Source organism: Symphalangus syndactylus, chromosome 8 (assembly GCF_028878055.3).
Source record: "Symphalangus syndactylus isolate Jambi chromosome 8, NHGRI_mSymSyn1-v2.1_pri, whole genome shotgun sequence".
Lineage (NCBI taxonomy): Eukaryota > Metazoa > Chordata > Mammalia > Primates > Hylobatidae > Symphalangus > Symphalangus syndactylus.
The window spans coordinates 17,208,061-17,231,525 of record NC_072430.2 but is presented as its reverse complement, the minus strand read 5'-3'; the positions used below and the strand labels follow the sequence as shown (position 1 = coordinate 17,231,525).

At 40.9% G+C, this 23,465-nt stretch overlaps 1 protein-coding gene across 3 annotated transcripts in view; it reads left to right on the top strand.

The window, feature by feature from the left end:
- Nucleotides 1-23,465, top strand: part of EML1 (EMAP like 1) — a 152,934-nt gene that overhangs the window by 45,738 nt on the left and 83,731 nt on the right. For all 3 annotated transcript variants that reach the window (XM_055288175.2, XM_055288174.2, XM_055288176.2), the window contains exon 2: nucleotides 12,564-12,746. In XM_055288175.2, the coding sequence (XP_055144150.1) occupies nucleotides 12,564-12,746 (183 nt within the window). The remainder of the gene's footprint in view (nucleotides 1-12,563; nucleotides 12,747-23,465) is intronic.

Sequence of the window (23,465 nt, the reverse complement as noted above, 5' to 3'; positions counted from 1 at the left end):
GAAGACAACTAATTTTTTGGATGATGTGACCATATAGTACTTTAAATAGAAAAAAAATTGTACTAATAGAAGTTAGTAGAAAAAATTTAGGTAATAATAGCTTTTATTTTATTCTTTTTGCTGAAAGACTTTGAAACCATAGTATAAAATAAAAAATCATTAAAGCTACCTTTTTAGATACTTTTTGTTAAGTCAGCTTATAAAGTGAGGATGTCTATCTAGAATGTATGACAGATGTAACAAGTGAAAGTTGCAATAGTCTCCATGTAAAATAAAATTTGGACTGACAGTTTTAGATCTTTTTCAAGTTTTACTCTAATAATCATTATTTTGTCTTCTCTCCCCTTCCCCATCTGCATAATTTTAATCTTTCCTTTCATGGTTAAGATTTGGCAACCTCATGTGTCTTGCCAGGATCATTGTTAAAAAGCTGTAATTGTTTTTTCTTTCTCCCATCCAAGTTGTCCCAGAGTCTGGTGAGCCACCCTTGCCCTTGGTGTGGTGCAGCTACTGCGCCTCATAGCAAAAGGCCAAGTTTTAAAGCATAGTGCTTCACACGTTATCAGGAATTTATTTTCTGCTCAGCTGCAGGATCTCTTGTTTGCTTTGAAAGTGTAAAGTGGAGTGGGGGAAAGCTATCAACAATCTTCAAGTGCCCAGGTCTTTTCGTTTCTGATAGAAACAAGAGCATTTCTGCAAAGGCTGGGGAGTGCGTGTGTGCGTGTATGCATGCATGTTTGTAGTATTTGTAAACATTCCAAAGATTTCAGAGTCTCCAGGGCTCCACGGGATGTCTTTGTTGACTTGATAACTGTGGTTAGGCAAAATGAAATGAGAGTCCAGGATAGGTCAAGATAAGGTAATTAGCAAATTCCCTAAATACTCAACTAGAGAATTTCATGGCCAGTCTTTCTACAGATGATTGTTCTTATTTTTCCTCTTTTGTTTTCAATTCCAATTCATTAATTGAAACCTAGTAACGGGCCTGAAGTTGTGTTCTGTACTCACCTGTGTTTTGATTTTTATCTGTCTAGTCCTCATATTACTTTCTGGCAAGCTTGTGATTCTGGCATATAACAGTTGGGGCAGGGTGGGGGCTCTTGATTTGATCCCTCATCTGTGTTCCTACATTTGTATTATGGTTATTTGTTGGCCAGTCTCCTCTTGCTAGACTGAGTGCTCTTGGATTGGGAAGATAGCATTGCCTGGCACTAGGTCTGCCCCAGAAAGATGCTCAATATCATTGTACAGAATTAAACTGAAAGTTTGTTTCCTTTAAACTCCATGTCATCCAAGGTAAACACAGTCACATGTTGCCTCTTAGGGTGATCTTGAGTATTTTTTCTCATCTCCATCACGACCATTATCCAACCTAAGGCTTGTAAAAGATCTTTATACCATTTCTTTCCAGATTCAAGAGGCTCTGCTGAAGTTCTTTTAATCAATATTCGATGACAACATTTTTATATCAGGCAAGGGTTGTTGTAGAGCTCTTTAAGATTCAATTATGTGAACATTAGTTCATGAGCTCCATTTGAAACAGGTTTATTTTGAGGTGGGATCGATTCTTGTCATTTTCTATGAAGTGATGAACGTCAGAGCCGGAGCTCTTGTGGCAGGTCCAGCTTGGAGGTGAGCAGGACACAGGGTTCCTAACTGACCCAGATGATCCAAGGAGAACTGGGAGTCTGAGAACAGAAATAAAGCTGGAGCCCAGCCAGGAGTGGTACACAGGGCTGCGAATCTGACAGCAAGGCCGAAATCCAGGCCTGCAAGTGACAGAGCAATGACAGTTAATTGCTTCTCTGTACTGATTGCTTGTATGTTTCTTTTGCTATTGGATACTAATAGAATGACTCCGAATATGACAATAGAGTATAACTGTTCCATGAACAACGTATAATATGGAAAGTCTGCTTTATGTGAGATGTTTATCTGCAAATTATTGAGCAAAGGGTTATTATTTGTTATTGCTTAAATGATTGGTTTTAAACTCCTAAATCTGGTAAGATGTTTTTTCTAAATAGCATTTGTGTAATATTTTGGAAAAGGCAAAATGATGTAAAAATTCTATGTGTATTTTACTTAGTACCACAGAAATCTCACTGGAATTAATACCTGTCATTTGGGTGGAGAACTCATATGGTGAAAAGAGCCTAGGCTCACAGCTCACCCTTGGCTGGCCACATTCTAGCCATGCAACCTTAGGCAAGGTGGACCAGAAACTCAGGTTCTCCTACTTCATCTGTGGCATGAGGACAGCACCTCTGTGGGAGGGCACTGTGTGGCGTGGGGACACTGCACTGCAAAGCTTAGGCCCCGACACACAGTGGCTAGTGAATCAAGGGTGGCTATTATTGTTTTGGTGCTATCGTTATTTTAAATAATTAAAGAAAATAAAGTAAGAACATCTCAAGATAAAGGGAACAGATTCTAAGTTAACCTTTTAAAATTACTAGGCCCCTTTAACCTCCGGGAGTGGCACTCAGATAACAATGTCTTAGTATTACTGGAAGATTTGCAGAGTCAAGAGCCTGCTTTTATCCCTAGATAGTGAGATAATCACATGAATGGAGAAAAAAGCATGCTTCTCTCACCTTTTAATAGAGTAAAACACATCATGTTACCAGAAACCCTTTTGTTCTGTTTTTTACAGTAAGAAAAAAAGTAATTAAACTTCAAAGTCAGATCCGTAAATAGCTCCATGAGGACCTATGGTAAAAACAGAGCTATAAGGTCTTTTTGCTTCTGAAACTGGGGGTGATGTAGGGGCTGCCCAGACCCATGGCATCCCTTGAAACTCAGAAAGAAGCCAGTGCTTGGCTGGGTTCTCATGAGAGTCAAGTTGGAGCTGGAGGCTGTGAGGGGTAACACTTGGCCTGTCCTTTTGCCACTGGTCGTGTGCTGCCAAGTGAGAGGGCTCGTGTGGCATCAAACCATGCCTTATCTTAAGGCTAACATCACATTTCCTCCACTTGGCCAGAGGTGCTGCAGAGAGAGAACTGCACAGTATTTGCAGAATTTGTTCAATAATTATTGTTAATCGTTGATTTCACTGAAGATCGATGTTTGCTTTTTGCTCTTATAAACAAAACAGGAATATTCATAACAATGGATTCTAGTAAGGCTCAAGTACCATTTGTGTTGAGTGTCTGTATGCCATCATAGTATTAGAAGTTTCATACACGTTAACATTCATCTTCGCAGGAATGTCAGAAGGCAGGTGGTATTAGGTCACATAGCTAATAGGGGACAGATTAGGAATTGGCTACTGCTCAGTTTGAATCCCAAATCAGTGCTCTCTCTGTTGTGCCTCTAAAGCCCCAGGACCCAGACGGGAGTATAGGTAACCCTTAGTAGACTAGTCTCAGCAGTGTTTGGCCCTTGACAAAATGCCACGAAGTTGGAACTTGTAGCCCTGAGAAGGGTTGTTGGCAGAGGCTGCAGAGTGGCTTTCAGAGTGGTTGGCCAGCTAAGACCTCTGCATCAATGCCTCACACCACTGGGGGTTCAGTTTTCCTTCTGATTAAATCTTGTCTACCCTGTGCCCATAGAGTCAGCGTGTGCCACGGGATCACAGCCTGGGAGATTGTTCCCCGATACTGAGATAGAGACACTGCCCCATAGACGCAGTTACACACTGCCATGTGTAAACAGATCAGGAAAGGAGCAGGTGCCCAGCCCAACCGGAGCTCCAGTTCACACAAAAGTTTTAGAAAACCCAAGAGGTAAAAGTTTAGAGAATATTGTCTTCTTCAAACCCCTCCCTCTAACACTATAAAGTGATAATAGATAAGAATGTAAAAACTTGGGGGAAAAAAGCTAAAGTTCAATTATTGACACTGTTTTAATGACCTCTACAGATAGATTTGAGAGGTATAGGAACAAAAGTGACTTTAAAATAAACAAGTTGTTAAAGTTTTATTGGTGCTGCATTCCCAACCTGAGGTTTTCTTTGATGAAATTCAGATGAAATTTCACATCTTATGCTATGGGATCCTATGAAATGTTTGGAGGTTCAAATGGTTTGTGTTGGTTAAAGCAAGCTTTAGGCTTTGTTTTTCATTATGCTAATCAGTTTTTCCCCCAGCTTAATTGAAGTGTAAAGTCATTTGAACAACACTGGTCTTTTCTGTACCCAAGAAGGTTAAGAACCTCAGACAGCTCACGCTGCTGCCAAGAAGTCTCCCAGTCGTATTCTTCAGACTAATTACCTGCAGAAACAGAAGTAAGAAAATCCATTACAGGTTAAAGCAATGATTTTGGCAGGATCTGAAAAGCACTAGATTATGTCATGGGGAAAACTTCAGCAAATCTCACAAATGGGGGCTCTCCTAAGCAGATCTGACATTTCAGTTTTTAACCATTTGTATTTGAAGGCAAATATTGAGGTGGCAGGGGTTTTTATTAAAATATTAAAATCAAACTTTTTCCTATATAAATTCAGCAATATAATTTAAATATTCTGATTTGTGCAGTTTTATGAAAGCCACTGAGACCACAGTGATGCTAAAGTTTTTGAATGCAAGGAGCAGGCCAGTCTTGTCTTACTCTGTGTGTTTTATACTATTGATTTGAAAATGCAAGGTTATACTACAGAGACCAACTTTTTCCTCCTCAATCCTGTGCTGGCAGCCACAATAAATGTGCTTGAGTCCCAGCAGTGAGAGTGTGTACCTTCTCTAGAAGCTGCTGTCTACACGAACAACCCAAAAATGTCATACAAATGCCCAGTTCTAGGCCGGGTGTGGTGGCTCATGCCTGTGTAATCCCAGCACTTTGAGACACTGAGGCAGGATAATCGCTTGAGTCTAGGAGTTCAAGACCAGCCTGTGCAACATAATGAGACCCCATCTCTATAAAAAGTTTAAAAATTACCTAGATGTGGTGGTGTGCATCTGTACTTCCAGCTACTCGGGAGGCTGAGATAGGAGGGTTGTTTGAGCCCAGGTCAAGGCTCCGGTGAGCTATAATTGCACCACTGCACTCCAGCCTGGGCAAAAGAGTGAGACACTATTGCTAAAGAAAAAAATAAATGCATGATTCTAAGCTACAGATTCTTTCATGATTTAAAAAGCAAATATTATTAATTAAACACTAATTTCTAATTAATTATTCAGTGCTAATTTGCATAACTGTTGAGACAGCACATAGGAATTTTGTTAAACTTGGATTTATTTTGGTAATTTTTATTGGAAACAGCAACAACAACAGTAATGATGATAACAATCACAGCTTATATGTATTTATACATGCACTATATGCAAAAATGTATTCTAAGTACATATGTCAACTTATTTAATATTATAACAACCCTATGAAATACTCTTGTTGTCCCTATTTTATACATCGAGGCACATAGAGATTAAGTAATTTGTCCTAGGTCATGTAGCTAGTAAGTAGCAGAGCTGGGATGTGAACCCAGGTAGCTTGACTCCATAGTACATGCTCTTAAAGACTGAAGTCTATGCCTCTTCTGCTAGTGCTGTCAACACTGACTTAGCTCTGGAATGTCTTCGCCTACCTTAATAGAACTCTCCCTGCCTTCTTCTTGAGGCCAGAGACCTTCCCAGGTAGTTGTGTGTTGACCCAGCATCCTACACTTTTATTCACACGTTAGAAAATTTCACTGAACTGTTTATTCCTCAGAGGGAAGACAGGTATAAAATACCTTCTTATCTTCCCCACTTCTCTCTCCCAGTGGCTTGACATTATGAAGTGAGATTTTCTTTCCCTCCTATCCAAAGTCAAAGGACAAATGGAGAAATTCCACAGAACTACTGTCCATTCACAAGAAGTTATATAGCACCTAAGGACAGTCTCTTTCCCTTGAGCAATAAGTACTTAGTTTTCATTGAAATATTTCTCTGCTGAGCTCTCATAGTATAATAGCAACCAATCCCAACAAGCAAAAATAAGTTGTAAATTTGCAAAACCAGGCCAGGCGCGGTGGCTCACACCTGTAATCCCAGCACTTTGGGAAGCCAAGGCAGGCGGATCACAAGGTCAGGAGTTCAAGACCAACCTGGCCCACATAGTGAAACCCCGTCTCTACTGAAAATACAAAAATTAGCCGAGCATGGTGGTGTGTGCCTGCAGTCCCAGCTACTAGGGAGGCTGAGGCAGGAGAATCACCTGAATCCGGGAGGTGGAGGTTGCAGTGAGCTGAGATCACACTACCGCACTCCAGCTTGGGCAACAGAGTGAGACTGTCAAAAAGAAAAAAATTGGCAAAACCAATGGGTGGACCTTACCTTACTTGAACTCTCATAAAATTATTTTATATGTTAACATTCAATAAAAACTGTCATTTTTGAGATAATTCTATGTATTCTAACACAGTATAGTTTAATGTAACAACCACCACTAAGGATATAGAACATTCCAATTACCTTCAAAATTCCCTTGTGCAGTGTCCCCAACCCAACATTTGGCAACCACTGATCCATTCTTCCTTCATTACGGTTTTGTCTTTGGAGAATGTCATATAAATGGAATAGTACAGCACGTAACCTTTTGAGATGGGCTTTCTTCATTCAGTGTAATGCCTTTGAGACCCATGCAAGTTATTTTGTGTATCAGTCATTCATCCCATTTTATTACTGAGTATATTCCATTGTATGAGTGCACCACAGTTTATCCATTCACCAGTTGAAGGGACTTTGAGTTGTTTCCAGTTTCTATCAAGTCTGAACAGAGCCACCATAAACATTGGCGTACCAGTTTTTGTATGAATATGTGTTCATTTTTCTAGAGCAAATACTTAAGAATTGCTAGGTCATGTGGGAAATATGTGTTTATAAGAAAATGGTAAACTGTTTTCCAGGGTGGTCGTGTCATTTTGTGTGCCCACCAGCAATGGGGTGAGTGTGTTTCATTTGCTCCATATTCTCACTGCACTTGCTTTTGTCAGCATTTTTACTTTTAACCATCCTAATAGATGTGTAGTAATATCTCATTGTAGTTTTAATTTGCATTTCCATAATGACTAATGATGTTGAACATCTTTTCCTGTGCCTGCTTATTACCGGTATAACCTCTTTGGTGGTCTATTTCAGTCTTTTGCCCATTTTTCCCCTTGCCTATTTTTAAAATTGGATTGTTTTCTCACTGTTGAGTTTGTAAAGTTCTTTATATTTCTCATTCAGTAGAGAGAAACAGAAAAGGAGGACGCGCACACATCCCCACCAGTACTCCTAACGTACAGTATGGATTCTACATTGGGAGCATAAAGAATGGTATATTTAGTTCTAGGAGAGCAGGAGCGTGAGAAAAGGATAGTTGCAAGTTGTTCTTGCTTTATAGTTTTATTGCTTTAAAGAGATACACTTAAGACATAGTTTTAAAAAGACTTACACAATATTTTTTTTGCAAGAGCTTAGCAGCCCTCTTGGTTAATAGATATGTTATTCTCTCTCAGAAGTGCCATAGACACACTTGAAAATTATTTCTATGTGTGAAACAGTTATCTGTTACTTAGAAAATTGACAGAGCCTGGCTGGGCGCTGTGGCTCACGCCTGTAATCCCAGCACTTTGGGAGGCCAAGGCGGGTGGATCACCTGAGGTCAGGAGTTCAAGACCAGCCTGGCCAATATGGTGAAACTCCATCCTACTAAAAATGCAAAAATTAGCCAGCCTTGGTGGCGGGTGCCTGTAATCCCAGCTACTCAGGAGGCTGAGGCAGGAGAATTGCTTGAACCCAGGAGGCGGCGGTTGCAGTGAGCTGAGATTGCGCCACTGCACTCCAGCCTGGGCAATAGAGCAAGACTCTGTCTCAAAAAAAAAGAAAGAAAATTGACAGAGCCTGAATTTAAGGGCAAGACAGAATTATTTATCCAGGAAGCAGAAGTTACAAGGTGGCAGATTTCAATGTCAGAGGCCACTTATTATTATCTAAATATTCCATATGTTTTCATATTTCTGCGTTTTTGTTTAAATTGGTTGTTTCCTTTGCTTGGAATGCCATTCTTATTTTTCCACCTGGTGAATTTTTTTTTTTTTTTTTTTTTTTTTTTTGAGACAGAGTCATGCTCTGTCACCCAGGCTGGAGTGCAGTGGTGCGGTCTCAGCTTACTGCAACCTCCACCTCCCAGGTTCAAGTGATTCCCCTGCCTCAGCCTCCCGACTGGTTGGGACTACAGGTGGTGTGTGCCACCACGCCCGGCTAATTTTTGTATTTTTAGTAGAGATGGGGTTTCTCCATATTGGCCAGACTGGTCTCAAACTCCTGACCTCAGGTGATCCACCCACCTTGGACTCCCAAAGTGCTGAGATTACAGGCGTGAGCCACCACGCCCGGCCCTGGTGAATATTTTTATTCTTCAGGGACAACCCCTGCTTGATCCCATTTTTCCAAATACAGCTAATATTTTCTTTGTTCACTTACCACTTTATATATTTATATAACTTATCAAATCAGTTTAGAAATTTGTAGGCATGTGTCTTCTCCACTAGACAGAGAGCTTCTTAAGGATAGCTGTGTGGGCCAATCATCTTTTATCCCTAACAACTAATTTAATGCATGCTTCAAAAGAGATACTCATTTACCCATTTATTCATTAATTTACCAAATATTTATTGAGTTCCCACTGTGTGTTAGGTTGAGGGGCAAAGTAGTGAACCAACAGAAAAGATTCCTGCTTTATGGAGCTTACATTTTGTTGACCTTTTCAGATAATCAGATTCTCCTTTTCTAAAACAGTGGTTTTAAAGCTATTAGTTTTCCTCAAAGCCCTGCTTTAGCTGCATCCCATGTATTTTGCCATGTTGTATTTTCATTATCATTTGATTAAAATTTTTTCCAATTTCTCCTGATATCTTCTTTGATCCAATGATCATTTAGAAATATATTGCCTCATTTCCAAATATTTGTAGTTGATTTCTAACAATATCATTGTGGTCAGAGAACATATTCTTTCAATCTTTAAATTTATTCAGATCTGTTTAATGACCCAGAATATGATGTATCCTGAAAATGTACCATATGCACTGCTATTGTTAGCTACAGTTTTCTCTACATATCAGTTAAGTCAACACGGTTTATAGTGTTGTTCAAATATTCTATGTCTGTACTGGTTTTTTGTTTGTTTGTTTTAAGATAGAATCTCATTCTGTTTTCGAGGCTGGAGTGCAGTGGCATGGTCATAGTTCACTGTAACCTTGATCTCCTGGGCTCAATGATCCTCCCACCTAAGCCTCCCAAGTAGCTAGGACTACAGGTGTGTGCCACCACGCCCGGCTAATTTTTATATTTTTTATAGAGATGAGATCTTGCTATACTGCCCAAGCTTTTACTTATTTTTTTTATTAGTTGTTCTATCAGTTGCTGAGAGAGGGACATTAAAATCTTCAGGAAAAATTATAGAATTGTCTGTTTCTAACTTTAATTCTGTCAGTTTTGCTTCATGTATTTTAAAGCTCTATTAGGCACATATGATTGCAGTGTTTTTCTGATAAGTGACCCTTTTTTCATTATGAAATGGCCCTTTTTATTTCTGGTAATACATTTTGACATCTATTTTATCTGATATTAATATTGCCATCCCGCCTTTTTATGCTTATTGTTTCCATGGTATATATTTTTTCCATTCATATACTTTCAACCTATCTGTGTCTTTGTATTTAAAGTGTATCTCTTGTAGACAGCATATAGTTGGGTTTTGCTTTTTTAAAAAAAAAAATTATTCTGCCATCCTCTGCTTTTTAATTGGTGTGTTTAATGAAATTGTTGCTTTAATGTAACATGTCATAGAATTATTGCTATATTGGGTTTGAGTTTGGCATTTTATTTTTTGTTTTTTACTTGTCTCTCTTTTTTGTACCTCTGTTACTCTTTTCCTTCCTTCTTTTGAATTATTTGAATATAGAATTTCATTTTAAATTTTCTGTTGGCTTTTTAGCTACACTCCTTTGCATTATTCTTTAGTCATTTATGAGGGATCACAATATACATCTGTGACTTTTCCACTACAGTTAATACTAACCCCTTACAGTTAATAATAACCACTTACATGAGATCTATTGTACAGTATTGTGACTAACATATATGTATAGTTAATAACATGTATGTATTCTTGAGAACCACTAAGAGAGTAGATTTTAAGTGTTCTCACCACAAAAATAAGTATGTGAGTAATGCATGTGTGTGTTAGCTCAATTTAGCCATTCCACAATGTATATATATATATATTTTAAAACATGTTGTGTACAATATATACAATTTTTGTCAATTAAAGTAAATGAAAACCACTTATAATTAATGACATATACTTCATATAAAATATTGAAATCTTGCAACTTGTAGATCCATATTTACCCCATCTTTTATGTTATGGTACTTATATTTATTACATAAAAATACGTTATAAACCCTATAAGACAGTATTTTAATTTCTGTCTTTAAAAGTTTGAAGGTTCAAGGCTGGGCACAGTGGCTAACACCTGTATTCCCAGCACTTTGGGAGGATGAAGCAGGATCACTTGAGGCCAGGGATTCAAGACCAGCCTGGGCAACACAGTGAGACCTCACCTCTATAAAAAATTTAAAAATTAGCCAAGTGTGGTGGGGTGCGCCTGTAATCCCAGATCCTCGGAAGGCTGAGGTGGGAGGATCACTTGAGCCTAGGAGGTGGAGGCTGCGGTGAGCTGTGATCACACCACTGTACTCAAGCCTGGGCAACAGAGTAAGACCCTGTCAAAAAAAAAAAAAAAAAACTTAAGGTTTCATAATAACATAAAAGGAAAATGGAAAAAGGAAAAAAATGAGTCTTTGAACTGATGCAGGTATTTATCATTTCCAGTGCTCTTCATTTTTTTCTGAGGGTCTGAGTTTGATCTTATATAATTTCTCTTTAGCCTGAAGAACTTTCATTAGCATTTCTTGCAGTGCCGGTCTTTTGGTGATTAATTCTTTCTGGTTTTGTTACTCTGAAAATGTCTTCATTTTGCTTGCTTTCTTGGAAGATGTTTTGCTGGATGTAAAATTCTGTATTTAGTTTTTTCTCACCTGGTACTTTAAAGATGTAGTTCCGCTCTCTTCTGGTCTCTGTAGTTTATGATAAGTCAGCTGTTAATCAGACTGCAGTTCTCTTGTATTTAATATGTCATTTTTCTCTTTGCTTTTGGTATTTGTTCTTTATCTTTGGTTTTCAACAGTTTGACTATAATGTACCTTGAGGTGGGCTGTTTTGCATTTATTTTAGTCTTTGATTAGTATTTCGTAATCGTGTGTGTGTGTATTTGTGTGTGTGTGTATATATAGATATATATTTTTTTTGAGACAGAGTCTTGCTCTGTTGCCCAGGCTGAAGTGCAGTGGTGTAGTCTTGACTCACTGCAACCTCTGCCTCCTGGGTTCAAGTGATGCTCCCGCCTGAGCCTCCCAAGTAGCTGGGACTATAGACGTGCACCACCACACCCAGCTACTTTTTGAATTTTTAGTAGAGATGGGGTTTCGCCATGTTGGCCAGGCTGGTCTCGAACACCTGACCTCAGGTGATCCATTTGCCTCGGCCTCCCAAAGTGTTGGGATTACAGACATGAGCCACTGCACCTGGCCTGTAATTGTATATTTCTGTGCATTAAATTTGCACTATTTTGGCCATTTATTTGTTTGTTTTGTTTTTGCGCCACTGCACTCCAGCCTGGGTGACCCTGTCACCCAGGGTCTTGCTCTGTCACCCAGGCTGGAGTGCAGTGGTGCAATCTCAGCTCACTGCAGCCTTGACCTCTTGGGCCCCAAGAAACTGCCCCACCTCAGCCTCCTGAGTAGCTGGTACTACAGGCACATACCACCACACCTGGCTAATTTTTTTTTTTTTTTGGTATTTTGTAGAGGCAGAGTTTTGTCATGTTGCCTAGGCTGATATCAAACTCCTGAGCTCGAGCAGTCTGCCCACCTCAGCCTCCCAAAGTGTTCTCTGTGTTCTCTGGTTGGAGCACAGTAAGTGAAGGGAAGAATGATGTAAAATGAGATTGGAGAGGCAAAGAAGATCATGGAGAGGTTTATAGACTCTGATAAGGAGTTGGAAATTATGATTCTGTGTAAGAAAATATGATTACCATAATTGTAAGGGTAGCTTGCCAAACTCATATTGCTTTATCCTTCAGAGTCTTGACCGATGGATAGGGTGGCCTTGTGATTGTATGACCTACCTGTCAGTTCACATAGTTGGAACAGAAGCTAGAAGACCATGCAGACTGGGTTTCTGCAATATGTGGGAAGTTGAAGTGGACATATTCTAACATCCCTTCCACTGCTAAGGTTCTCTGATATCACTGAAAACAAGTTGGCCTGCATGTAGAAAAGTATAATGACAATTAAAACCACACTTTATAATGAAAAGCGCAAATGTAGAGAATGAAAAGACCATTGTAGAATGAAGAGTTGTAGTTACACACAGCTAAAGATTTCATGTGATTTCTTCATAAGAGCAGTATCTTTAGTCCGTAAGTGTTATTATGTTAAAACAAGGGGCTTAAAACAGTGTGCTAGATAGAGTATGTTTATAGATCTGATTTCCGGGGAACACTTAAAACTCACTTGATCCTTTCTTTGGTTTAGATGACAGCGCTTCTGCTGCAAGTAGCATGGAGGTGACAGACCGCATTGCTTCACTGGAGCAGAGAGTCCAGATGCAAGAAGACGACATCCAGCTGCTCAAATCAGCTCTAGCTGATGTGGTTCGGCGGCTGAACATTACTGAGGAACAGCAGGCCGTGCTTAACAGGAAAGGACCTACCAAAGGTGGGCATTTGAGTGACACAGGAACTTTAGTAAAATTGGTCTCATGGCAGAATCTTCCTCTAGCAAACACATTGTGCTCTTTAATATTGACAGAGAATCAAAACTTAGAATAACAATAAAACAATCTTAGCACTGTCAACATAATCACACGACGTATGATAGTATTTTGGGGCTTGGTGTTGGTGAATTGTATAGCTCAGTGATGTACATTTGTAGGCGATCATTAAATGCTTATTGAGTCAAGGAAGGAACAGTCCAAATGGACCACTGAGAACAGTTCTTTTTTTTTTTTTTTTTTTTTTTTTTTTGAGATGGAGTCTCACTCTGTCGCCCAGGCTAGAGTGCAGTGGTGCGATCTGGGCTCACTGCTGTAGGGACCAGCCCCACAGGGTCGGTGGGTCTCTCCCCGTGTGCAGAGACGAGAGGTTGTAGAAATAAAGACACAAGACAAAGAGATGAAAGAAAAGACAGCTGGGCCCGGGGGACCACTACCACCAATGCGCGGAGACCAGTAGTGGCCCCGAATGTCTGGCTGCGCTGTTATTTATTGGATACAAAGCAAAAGGGGCAGGGTAAAGAGTGTGAGTCATCTCCAATGATGGGTAAGGTCACGTGGGTCACGTGTCCACTGGACAGGGGGGCCCTTCCCTGCCTGGCAGCCGAGGCAGAGAGGGAGAGGAGACAGAGAGAAAGACAGCTTATGCCATTATTTCTGCATATCAGAGACTTTTAGTACTTTCAGTAATTTACTACTGCTATCTAGAAGGCAGAGCCAGGTGTCCAGGATGGAACATGAAGGTGGACTAGGAGCGTGACCACTGAAGCACAGCATCACAGGGAGATGGTTAGGCCTCCGGATAACTGCGGGCGAGCCTGACTGATATCAGGCCCTCCACAGGATGTGGAGGAGAAGAGTCTTCTCTAAATTCCCCCGGGGAAAAGGAGACTCCCTTTCCCAGTCTGCTAAGTAGCGGGTGTTGTTCCTTGACACGTTTTGCTACCGCTAGACCACGGTCTGCCTGGCAATGGGCATCTTCCCAGACGCTGGCGTCACCGCTAGACCAGGGAGCCCTTCTGGTGGTCCTGTCCGGGCATAACAGAAGGCTCGCACTCTTGTCTTCTGGTCACTTCTCACTGTGTCCCCTCAGCTCCTATCTCTGTATGGCCTGGTTTTTCCTAGGTTATGGTTATAGAGCGAGGATTATTATAATATTGGAATAAAGAGTAATTGCTACCAACTAATGATTAATGATATTCATATATAATCATATCTAAGATCTATATCTGGTATAACTATTCTTGTTTTATATTTTATTATACTGGAACAGCTCATGTCCTCAGTCTCTTGCCTCGGCCCCTGGGTGGCTTGCCGCCCACACACTGCCAGCTCTGCCTCTCGGGTTCACACCATTCTCCTGCCTCAGCCCCCCACGAGTAGCTGGGAATACAGGCACCCGCCACCACGCCCGGCTAATTTTTTGTATTTTCAGTAGAAACAGAGTTTAAACGTGTTAGCCAGGATGGTCTCAATCTCCTGACCTCATGATCTACCCGCCTCGGCCTCCCAAAGTTCTGGGATTACAGGTGTGAGCCACCGCGCCCGGCCGAGAACAGTTCTTTATCAAGATTCTCTGGGATGGAAAGAGCTTGCAGAAAGAACCACGATCCTTCGGGCCACTTTTGGAGGTTGTTCTACTAGCTTTTTTTTTGAAAACTCTTATCTCTTATATGCACTTAGCTTATACTATCATTCAGTTCAGCGTAGCAACACTTGATCATATGCCACATTCAAAGCTCTGAGGCAAGCACTAGGGGTGCAGAGGTGGCGGGCCTCCCTTTGAGGAGCTCAGAATCCTATGTTATCATTAGCTTTTCCCCTCTTCTAGCTGCAAAGCAAGCCACTCCCATGTAAAGTGCACTGTTCCTTTGGAATCTCCTCTGCTGTCCACAAGGACATCACCCACTACAGAGCTCTGTCCCTGGTAGATTTCTGGCAAATTTAAGTCATCATTTCATGTCCCTGTGGCTCTTGAGAATTAGATATTAAAAAGCAATATTTGTGTTAAATAATTTTGTCATTATCTTCTTAGAAGATAATGGAATTAGACAATTAGACAATGTTGGAAATAAAATGCCTCATAACAATTTCTGTCCTGCTAGCTGGCGCCCTCATGTCTACATGACCTTGCGCATGGCTCGTCTTTAGCCAGAATCACTCTTCCTCGTGACTAACTATAGAAAAGAGAATTCGTCTTCGTTGTAAGATGCCTTTGGCTAAAACGTTTTTTGAGATTACAACATTTAGATGTTCCTTTAAAAATACCTTTCATTGGCTAGGCACAGTGGCACACGCCTGTAATCCCAGCACTTTGGAAGGCTGAGACGGTCAGATCACTTGAGCCCAGGAGTTCAAGACCCATCTAGGCAACATAGTGAGACCTCATCCCTACAAAAAATTTAAAAATTAGCTGGGTGTGGTGGCAAGTGCCTGTGGTCCCAGCTACTCAGGAGGCTGAGGTAGGAGGATTGCTTGAGCCTAGGAGGCCAAGGCTACAGAGAGCACCACTGCACTCCAGCCAGGTGACAGAGCAAGACCCCATCTCAAAACAAAAACAAACTAAAGGACTACCTTTCATTGTCATTTCAATTTAACTAATTATTTCACAGTTAATGTGTATTTTCCTTGGAGTTGGGAGGGAGGACTGTCTAAGGTTGTGTCTTTGAGTTTTTTCTCAAGTACTTGGCTGCATTTCCACACATCTGTGGGAAGAAATCAATTTCTTTGTCATCCCAGATAGTTATCACCAGCTCCGTGTGAGATGACTACACCTGTTGGGCTGATGTCTGCATTTTGAATAATCATTTTAAGTAATCTTTTTTCCTTCTGAGTTACAAAGTGATTCAGGTATTTTAAATAGAAACCGCATTATTTTAAGTATTCTTGACCTACCCAGCTTTCCAAAAATAAATCTGATGACTGCTGTGTCTGAAAGGGTACATTTGAAAGAGCTGCTTTATATAAAACTTCAGACTTCTGAAACTTCCTTATTTTTAGAAAACTACAGAAAGAAAATAACAGGGTATGCTCAAGAGTTTTGTTTTCTTCATTAAGAATGACACTTGAATTTCATAACTGCACAGAAAAATAAATTATTTTGTAGTTATCAGATATTTCTTTATAAATATTCTTTTCCCAACTGAAAGCAAATCAAAGCTTAGTTGCCAGAAGGTCACACCAAGAAGTAGAAAAAAAGATTCACAAGAAAGCAGGTGAGTGGGCTGCATCCCCTGAATGGAGGGACCTTGGGCCCCCTACTTTCTGTGCAGCTAATTAGAGGACAGTGGAAACAGGGGCAGGAGGGGCGTGCCCGTGGGAGGGGTGTGCCTGCAGGAGGGGTGTGCCTGCAGCAGCTGCCCTGGCTGTGCTCATCTTTGAGGGAGCTGCCATGTGGACACTTGGGAACTGGTGCCCACACCTCTGTCTGTCTTTAGAGCTGACTCTCTGTGGTCGTGGTTGGGGTGGGGAGTCTTTTAGGCAAGATGGATTTTAGGCAAATCTCTGGTTTTAAGTGGCCACACAATTATCGCTTCGTAATATTTTAGCCTGCCATCCTGATATAGACTTGAAGTAGCCTGGACACATGACATTCTTATTTTTATTTCCAAGACAGGTTCTTGCTGTGTCGCCCAAGCTGGAGTGCAGTGGCGTGATCTTGGTTCTCTGCAACCTCCACCTCCCGGGTTCAAGCGATTCTCCAGCCTCAGCTTCCCGAGTAGCTGGGACTACAGGCACACGCCACCACGCCCGGCTAATTTTTTTTGTATTTTTAGTAGAGACAGGGTTTCACCATGTTGGCCAGGCTGGTTTTGAACTCCTGACCTTAGGTGATCCACCTGCCTCAGCCTCCCAAAGTGCTGGGATTACAGGCATGAGCCACTGCATCTGACCTGCATTCTTATTTTTAAATATCAAGTGATTTTTTCCCCCAGAATTAGTTTTTCAATGCTTAGGGCTCACTCGGTTTGGTGAGGTTTGGGTGTACAGCTTTTGCTGTCTGCCCAATGCTGGGGATGGCTGTGCCACCAAGAAGCAAGCAGGTACTCACTGGGGGTCCTGCTCAAAGCCAGTGCGGGAAGAGTGCATGTCTTTCTGCTGCCGCAGCCGCTACCTAGTTTTTAGGCTGCAGTCAACACTCACTGGCCTCAGTAGTACCTGTGGGGCCATAGATAATCATTCTGATTCCTTTCCACAATAATACTCCACTTATTTGAAGAATGTTGTCATGACCTCTAAGCTTTGACTGGCTATCATTCTTAATATGCCTTGACTAGTATAACTATGAGAACTGCAGGTTCATGGAAATAATTGACCAACAACTAAGGTCAAGGCTTCCTGAAATGGGGCGAGATTGTGGCCCACTGTAATGTGCTGGGCCTGTGGATAGGTATTCTATAGAGAGGGAGCTGTCACTTGTTCCCCTGTCCCTGCGGTTGGCCTGCTTGCACCAGTTACCCAGGTCTTCTTTCCCTTGAGGATACTGCCCTGGGTCTTAGGATTTCCTCAGTCTCTGTGAGCTCCCCAGACTCTGCTTTCTCCCTTTCCTTTGATATTTTTTAAAATATGAAGAACGGGCTACCATATCACACACCTTCACTGTGGTGAACCTCAGCCTGCAAAGCTGGCTTGGTTCGTGTTGGACTTACTCTTGGATAGAATGACTTGGAATGTTTCCACTTTGCTGAGCTTGGATTACCATATAGTGGAGAAAAGAGAATCAAATAGTTCACGAAGGGCTGTATTAAAATTCTTGCTAATACGGAAGTTTTTCAGAGTTGCGGTTGGAGTGGGGCAATACTCTGGTAGCAGAATACAGTGAACAGACCCCCTAGATATTGCTGTTGTGACTGTAAATACAGACAAATGATGGATGAATAAGAGAATTCATTGCAGCACTGTGCACAATGGAGAAAAACTGGATAGGAAACAGTAAGGGAGCAGCAAGCAGTAGGGGCATGGCCAGGAGATGATGGTGCCTCCATATGATTAAATGCTGTGTGGTCTTTAAAAATGTTTGTGTTACTGGTACAAGAGGGAAAATGCTTATGCATTACGCTGAGTCAAATGCAGGCTATAAAACTGTATATACTGTATCATTTCAACTAAATAGACAACATTTATGCAAAGAAGACTGGAATGAAGTACTGTATAGCAAAAGTAATCCACGAGTTTTTTCCTGAGTAATAGGATTATGAATTTTTAAATACTTTTAGTTAGTTTCTAAATGTTCTGTGGTGTGTATTTCTTAATAAACAGAAGAAATTTGTGTTCTAAAAAATCACTTCTTTCTTTCCATTGAATCTGAGGTCAACAGCAGGGCTCATGGCAAATGTCAGGAGGCCTGGAGTTTGCTCACATGTGTTTTCAAGAAGACAGGGAGCGGTTTGGAGTTCAGTCAATCCGTTGTATACACACACAGCTGATTTTCATTTTAGTGCAGGGATTTTTAAAATGTAAAATGTAGATGAAAATATAGTCATTGTGCCATGTATCTGGGATCGTCTATTTTGTTATGCATTAACCAGTGAGTAGCTCATATTTCCCATTTGAAATTTTGCTTGTTTGTTCAGACTAGTTAGGCAGCTTCCCTTTTAAAGTACTTTAATATGAAATACTTTAATATGCCTTTGCAACTTTTAAAATCAGTTATATCAACTAGTGGATCTATGAATTAGAACACCAAAGAATTATCATAATTATTGGCTTCATTAATTAATGGATCAGAGAATTGCTAAATATAACCAGAAGGCTTCTGTTGGAGAGGTTAATAAGCAAGTCAGTCCTGTCATTCCAAGACATCGAAACCCTCTAGCCTCAGAACATAGCCTCGGCAACTACTGTGTCAAAAGCCCACTACAGATTTTTTAGCTGTGAGAAGCCTGTGCTACATTGGCACTTAACACTGATATTCAGAATACTACTCAAAGGTACCATGTATTGATTGACTAAGGGCTGGACTTTGCAGCAGACATTTTGAATGTGTTCGCTCATTTCACCCCTCCACGTTACTGTGAGGCAGCTATCATTGTGCCCATTTTATAGATGAGAATGAAGCCTCTGGGAAGTTTAGTGATTTGCCCAGGCTACACAAGAGCCAAATCTGGGACTGGACCCCAAAGCCCAGCTGGTGTGTTCTTTCTGCCATCTGCATTGCCTTGCTGTGCATGCCTCTAGCAATATTCCATAAGTTAGCATTATTCACATTAAACCAAATATTTAAAACATGAATATAATTTGAAAATCTTTTTTCAAGGTTTAATTTGATTTGCAAAGTGTGCCAAATACATTAGATCATATTCAGCACATCAGCCATTGTGTGAAATATTATGTTACGGTCTCTTCGCAAGTTTTATTGGGTAGGTGCAACTGACAAAATTTTTAAGCTCTTGGCAGTCAATGACATTAATGAATAATTAACTTAGTTCTTTATCGTGGTTAACCAAAATTAAGGACCAAGTGGCTTTTGCTTTTTCTCTTGTCTACTGCACTTTCTCCTTACAAATTGGCAAATTACAGAAAAAAATCTTTTCTCTTTTACTCTTTTAGATAGAACATACTATAGTTTCTTTTGTTTCTCTCATTAGCTGCCCTCTCCAGTTTAGATAGGTATTCTGTAGTGATTTATAGAAAAGGGTTTAGTAGGTGTTTGTAGTTTTTCAGAGATTAAAAAAGATGGTTCAAATTTTGTATTATGAAAATGTTCTGAAATGTGTACAAAAGTAGAAAGAAGAACCTTTTACCTGCCATTCTCATTTATCAATATGTGGTCAGTTTTCATTATGACCCTCTCCCACTACCCCCTCACCCCATATTGGATTATTTTAAAGCAAACCTAAGACACTATGTCATTGTATCTGTAAATATGTCAGTATGTATTTCCAAGATATAGACTCTTTTTTAAAGTCCATAGTGGCTGGGCGTGGTGGCTGATGCCTGTAATCCCAGCACTTTGGGAGGCTGAGGCAGGTGGATCACTTGAGCCCACGAGTTAGAGACTGGCCTGGGCAACATGGTGAAACCCCATCTCTACAAAAAATACCAAAATTAGCCTTGTGTGATGGCGCGAACCTGTAGCCCCAGCTATGCTAGTGGCTGAGGCAGGAGGATCACTTGAGCCCAGGAGGTCAAGGCTGCAGTGAGCCAAGGTCACACACTGCACTTCAGCCTGGGCAACAGGGCAAGACTCTGTCGCAAAAAAAAAAAAAAAAAAGGCAAAAATAAAAATAAAGTCTATAATACCATTATTAACTTAAAAACTAATAATTTCTTAATATCATTTAATAGCAAGTCAGCATTCAGATTTCCCTAGTTGTCCAATGAATGACTTTTTAATAGCAGTTTTATTGAAATGTAATTCACATACCATAAAATTGACCTTTTTAAAATGTACGATTCATTGATTTTTAGTATAAGTTGTAAAACCATCACCACTATCTAATTTTAGAAAATTTTTATCACCCACAAAGAAACTCCTCACCCATGAGCAGTCATTTCCAGTTGCCCCCTCCTCCCAGCCCCTGGCAACTACTAGTCTACATCATGTCTCCATAGATTTGCCACCTTGGACGTTTTCTGGAAATGAAATCATACAATATGTGGTCTTTTCCCTCTCTTCTCCCACTTAGCATAATTGTTTTCAAGGTTCACCCATGTTGGAGCACACATCATTCCTTTTCATTGTCAAGTAATATTCCACTGGATGCAACATTTTGTTTTTCCATTTATCAGTCAATGGACATTTCGGTTGTTAATAAATGATTTTATGAAATCAGTTCATTAATGTCTTTTTCCCCATTTATATTTCTATTATATTGAATTTTTAATGTTCCGGGATTCTTGCACTCCTAGACCCATGCCTAAGAATTCAAATGAAAACACATGGTACAATGGACAGCCCCATCTACCTTGATTCACGTGCCTTTTGATAATTTCGAAACCTTTTTAAAGTGATGCAGTAAGAGACAGAGTTTTAACTCTGCTGTAGGGCTTCAGGTTTCTGGCCAGTAGATACAAAGTAGCACGCTCTCTTGTTCTGAACCTTGCTCTTTTTACTTAGCAGTGTGGCCTACAAGGCATTCCTTTGCAATGTCTAGAGCTCCTCCTCATTCCTTTTTTTTTTTAAGACAGAGTTTTTGCTCTTGTCGCCCAGGCTGGAGTGCAATGGCACGATCTCAGCTCACCGCAACCTCTGCCTCCTGGGTTCAAGCGATTCTCCTGCCTCAGCCTCCCGAGTAGCTGGGATTACAGGCATGCGCCTCCACGCCCAGCTAATTTTTGTATTTTTAGTAGAGACGGGGTTTCTTCATGTTGGTCAGGCTGGTCATGAACTCCCAGTCAGGTGATTCACCCACCTCGGCCTCCCAAAGTGCTAGGATTACAGGCGTGAGCCACCGCACCTGGCCTCCTCATTCCTTTTACAGCTGCACAGTGCTCCCTTGCTAGGAGATGCCACAGTGTATTCAACCAGTCCCTGCAACAGGCTTTGGTTTTGCAAATTGTGCTGCAGTGATTGGCCATGTGCGTAGGGCATTTTGTATTTCTGCCAGTCTCTTTAGGACAGGTGCCTAGAAGTAGGGGTGCTGGGTCAGAGGATACGTGGACCTGTGATTTTGCTGGATGTTGGTGATGGCGATGATAAGAATCTCCTCCAGCACTCAGCTAATCATCTACTTTGTCTTGTAACTTAGCAAAAGCAGGTTGCCTTTTCCAGTTCTAAATACAGACATCTTTTAAATTTTGAAATGGATAATTAGGAATTCTAGCTTCATAATTGTTAGATATGTTAAAAGTAAACTTTGGATTTCCTCATATAATCATATATGTAATCATGTTTTTAAGCCTAATGGGAGTTTTATATATCAAATATTGCACATTGCATTATTGATGTGATGTAAGTTAAAAGGGTTTCTTGATCATTAGATTATAACTTAATATCAAAAAAATATGCATTAGTAGATTTGGCTAGCTTTACTAGAACTTCTAGATTTATTCACATCAACTGTAGTTTTGAAAATATATTATCATGGATAGTACTTTTTGAAGTCTGGGTATTCTAATTCAACCATTTAGAATGATGAAAAAAATTTATTTCAGGCTTAATTATGAATGTTTTTGGACCTGAGATTTTTAATACCTTAGTTAGATTTTCAGTTACCAAACTATGGAGTCATATTGCAGGGAATCTAACTCAAGGTAGTTTAAATAGTATGAAATATAACAGGAAACTGCTGAGCATAAATACTGCACCTGTTACTGGAAACCAGTCTTCAGCTTGGTTGCCCTTCTCCCTTCACTTCCAGTGGGTTGGTAGGGTCTGTCCTCAGAGAGGCCAACTCACTGGGAAACTTAGATGTTGCTTTATAGAACACTCTTCTCACATGAATGAAAGACAACAGATTTCAGAGTGGGAAGATACCTTAAGGAACATTTTTGAGCAAAGCCTTTCCTTTATGGGTAAGGAAAATGGGACCCAGAGGACCTTGCCTATGGACACCTGGCTAGGTGGGGACACAGCAGGGACTGGCACCCCGGCCCCTAAATCCCAGATCTGAGTTCCTTCCCCCACACTCCACGAACTCCCCCACTCTGCCTTGGTGTAAGCACAGGAAGTAAGTGGCTGTTTTTGGGTGAGAATGTGAGAATGTGCCTGGGGTTCTACTCTAAATCTGTATACAGGATATGCAGCCCGTGGGTTCTCACTGGCTCCGATTCTGCCCCTGGTACCACTTGACCATAGTATTTCATTCTCTTCACATTATATTCAGGATACAAAATTGCACCCAATGTCCACAATAGAGCATTTTATTGTCAGGATGTAGCCAGGGGATAATGGCTACCACTTCTAGGGTGTCTACTATGTGCCGGGCACTGTACTAGAAACTTCTCATTGCTCATTCCTTTTGTTTTTTTGAGACGGAGTCTCGCTCTGTTGCCCAGGCTGGAGTGCAGTGGCGCAATCTCGGCTTACTGCAAGCTCCACCTCCCGGGTTCACACCATTCTCTTGCCTCAGCCTCTCTGAGTAGCTGGGACTACAGACGCCCGCCACCACGCCCAGCTAATTTTTTTGTATTTTTTAGTAGAGACGGGGTTTCACCGTGGTCTCGATCTCCTGACTTCGTGATCTGCCCGCCTTGGCCTCCCAAAGTGCTGGGATTACAAGCGTGAGCCACCGCGCCCGGCCACATTGCTCATTCCTAATACTCACAGCAGCCCTGCAAGGTGAGCACTCTGACCTTATTTTAGAAAGAATCCAAAGCTTGGGCTGCGTCTTCCAGCTCAGCTGAGGATGAGTCCAGTCCTGTCTGCCTCGAGGGCCCTTGCCCTCCTTCACCTGGGCACCTCTTACTCCCAGAGACAGGATTCCAGCCATCCTGCAATCCTTCCACTGGATGCATTCCAAACACAGCGTTTCTCAGGCTCCTTTCATCTGAGAAATTCCCCTTGTGGTGCTGTGTTTGTTGCTGTGTTTTGCCACTAGGAAAAAATTTAAATTTTTGTTTTTTTTTTTTTTTAAAAAAAACAACCTTTCATGAACCAAAAGAATATCCCATATCTTAGTGTCATCTGGAAGCTAGGGATCCATTTATCTCAGCACATGAGGAGCAGAAAATTGTGTTTGAACCTTCCCTGGTGCTATGTCACTTCTGCATTTTTAAAGAGC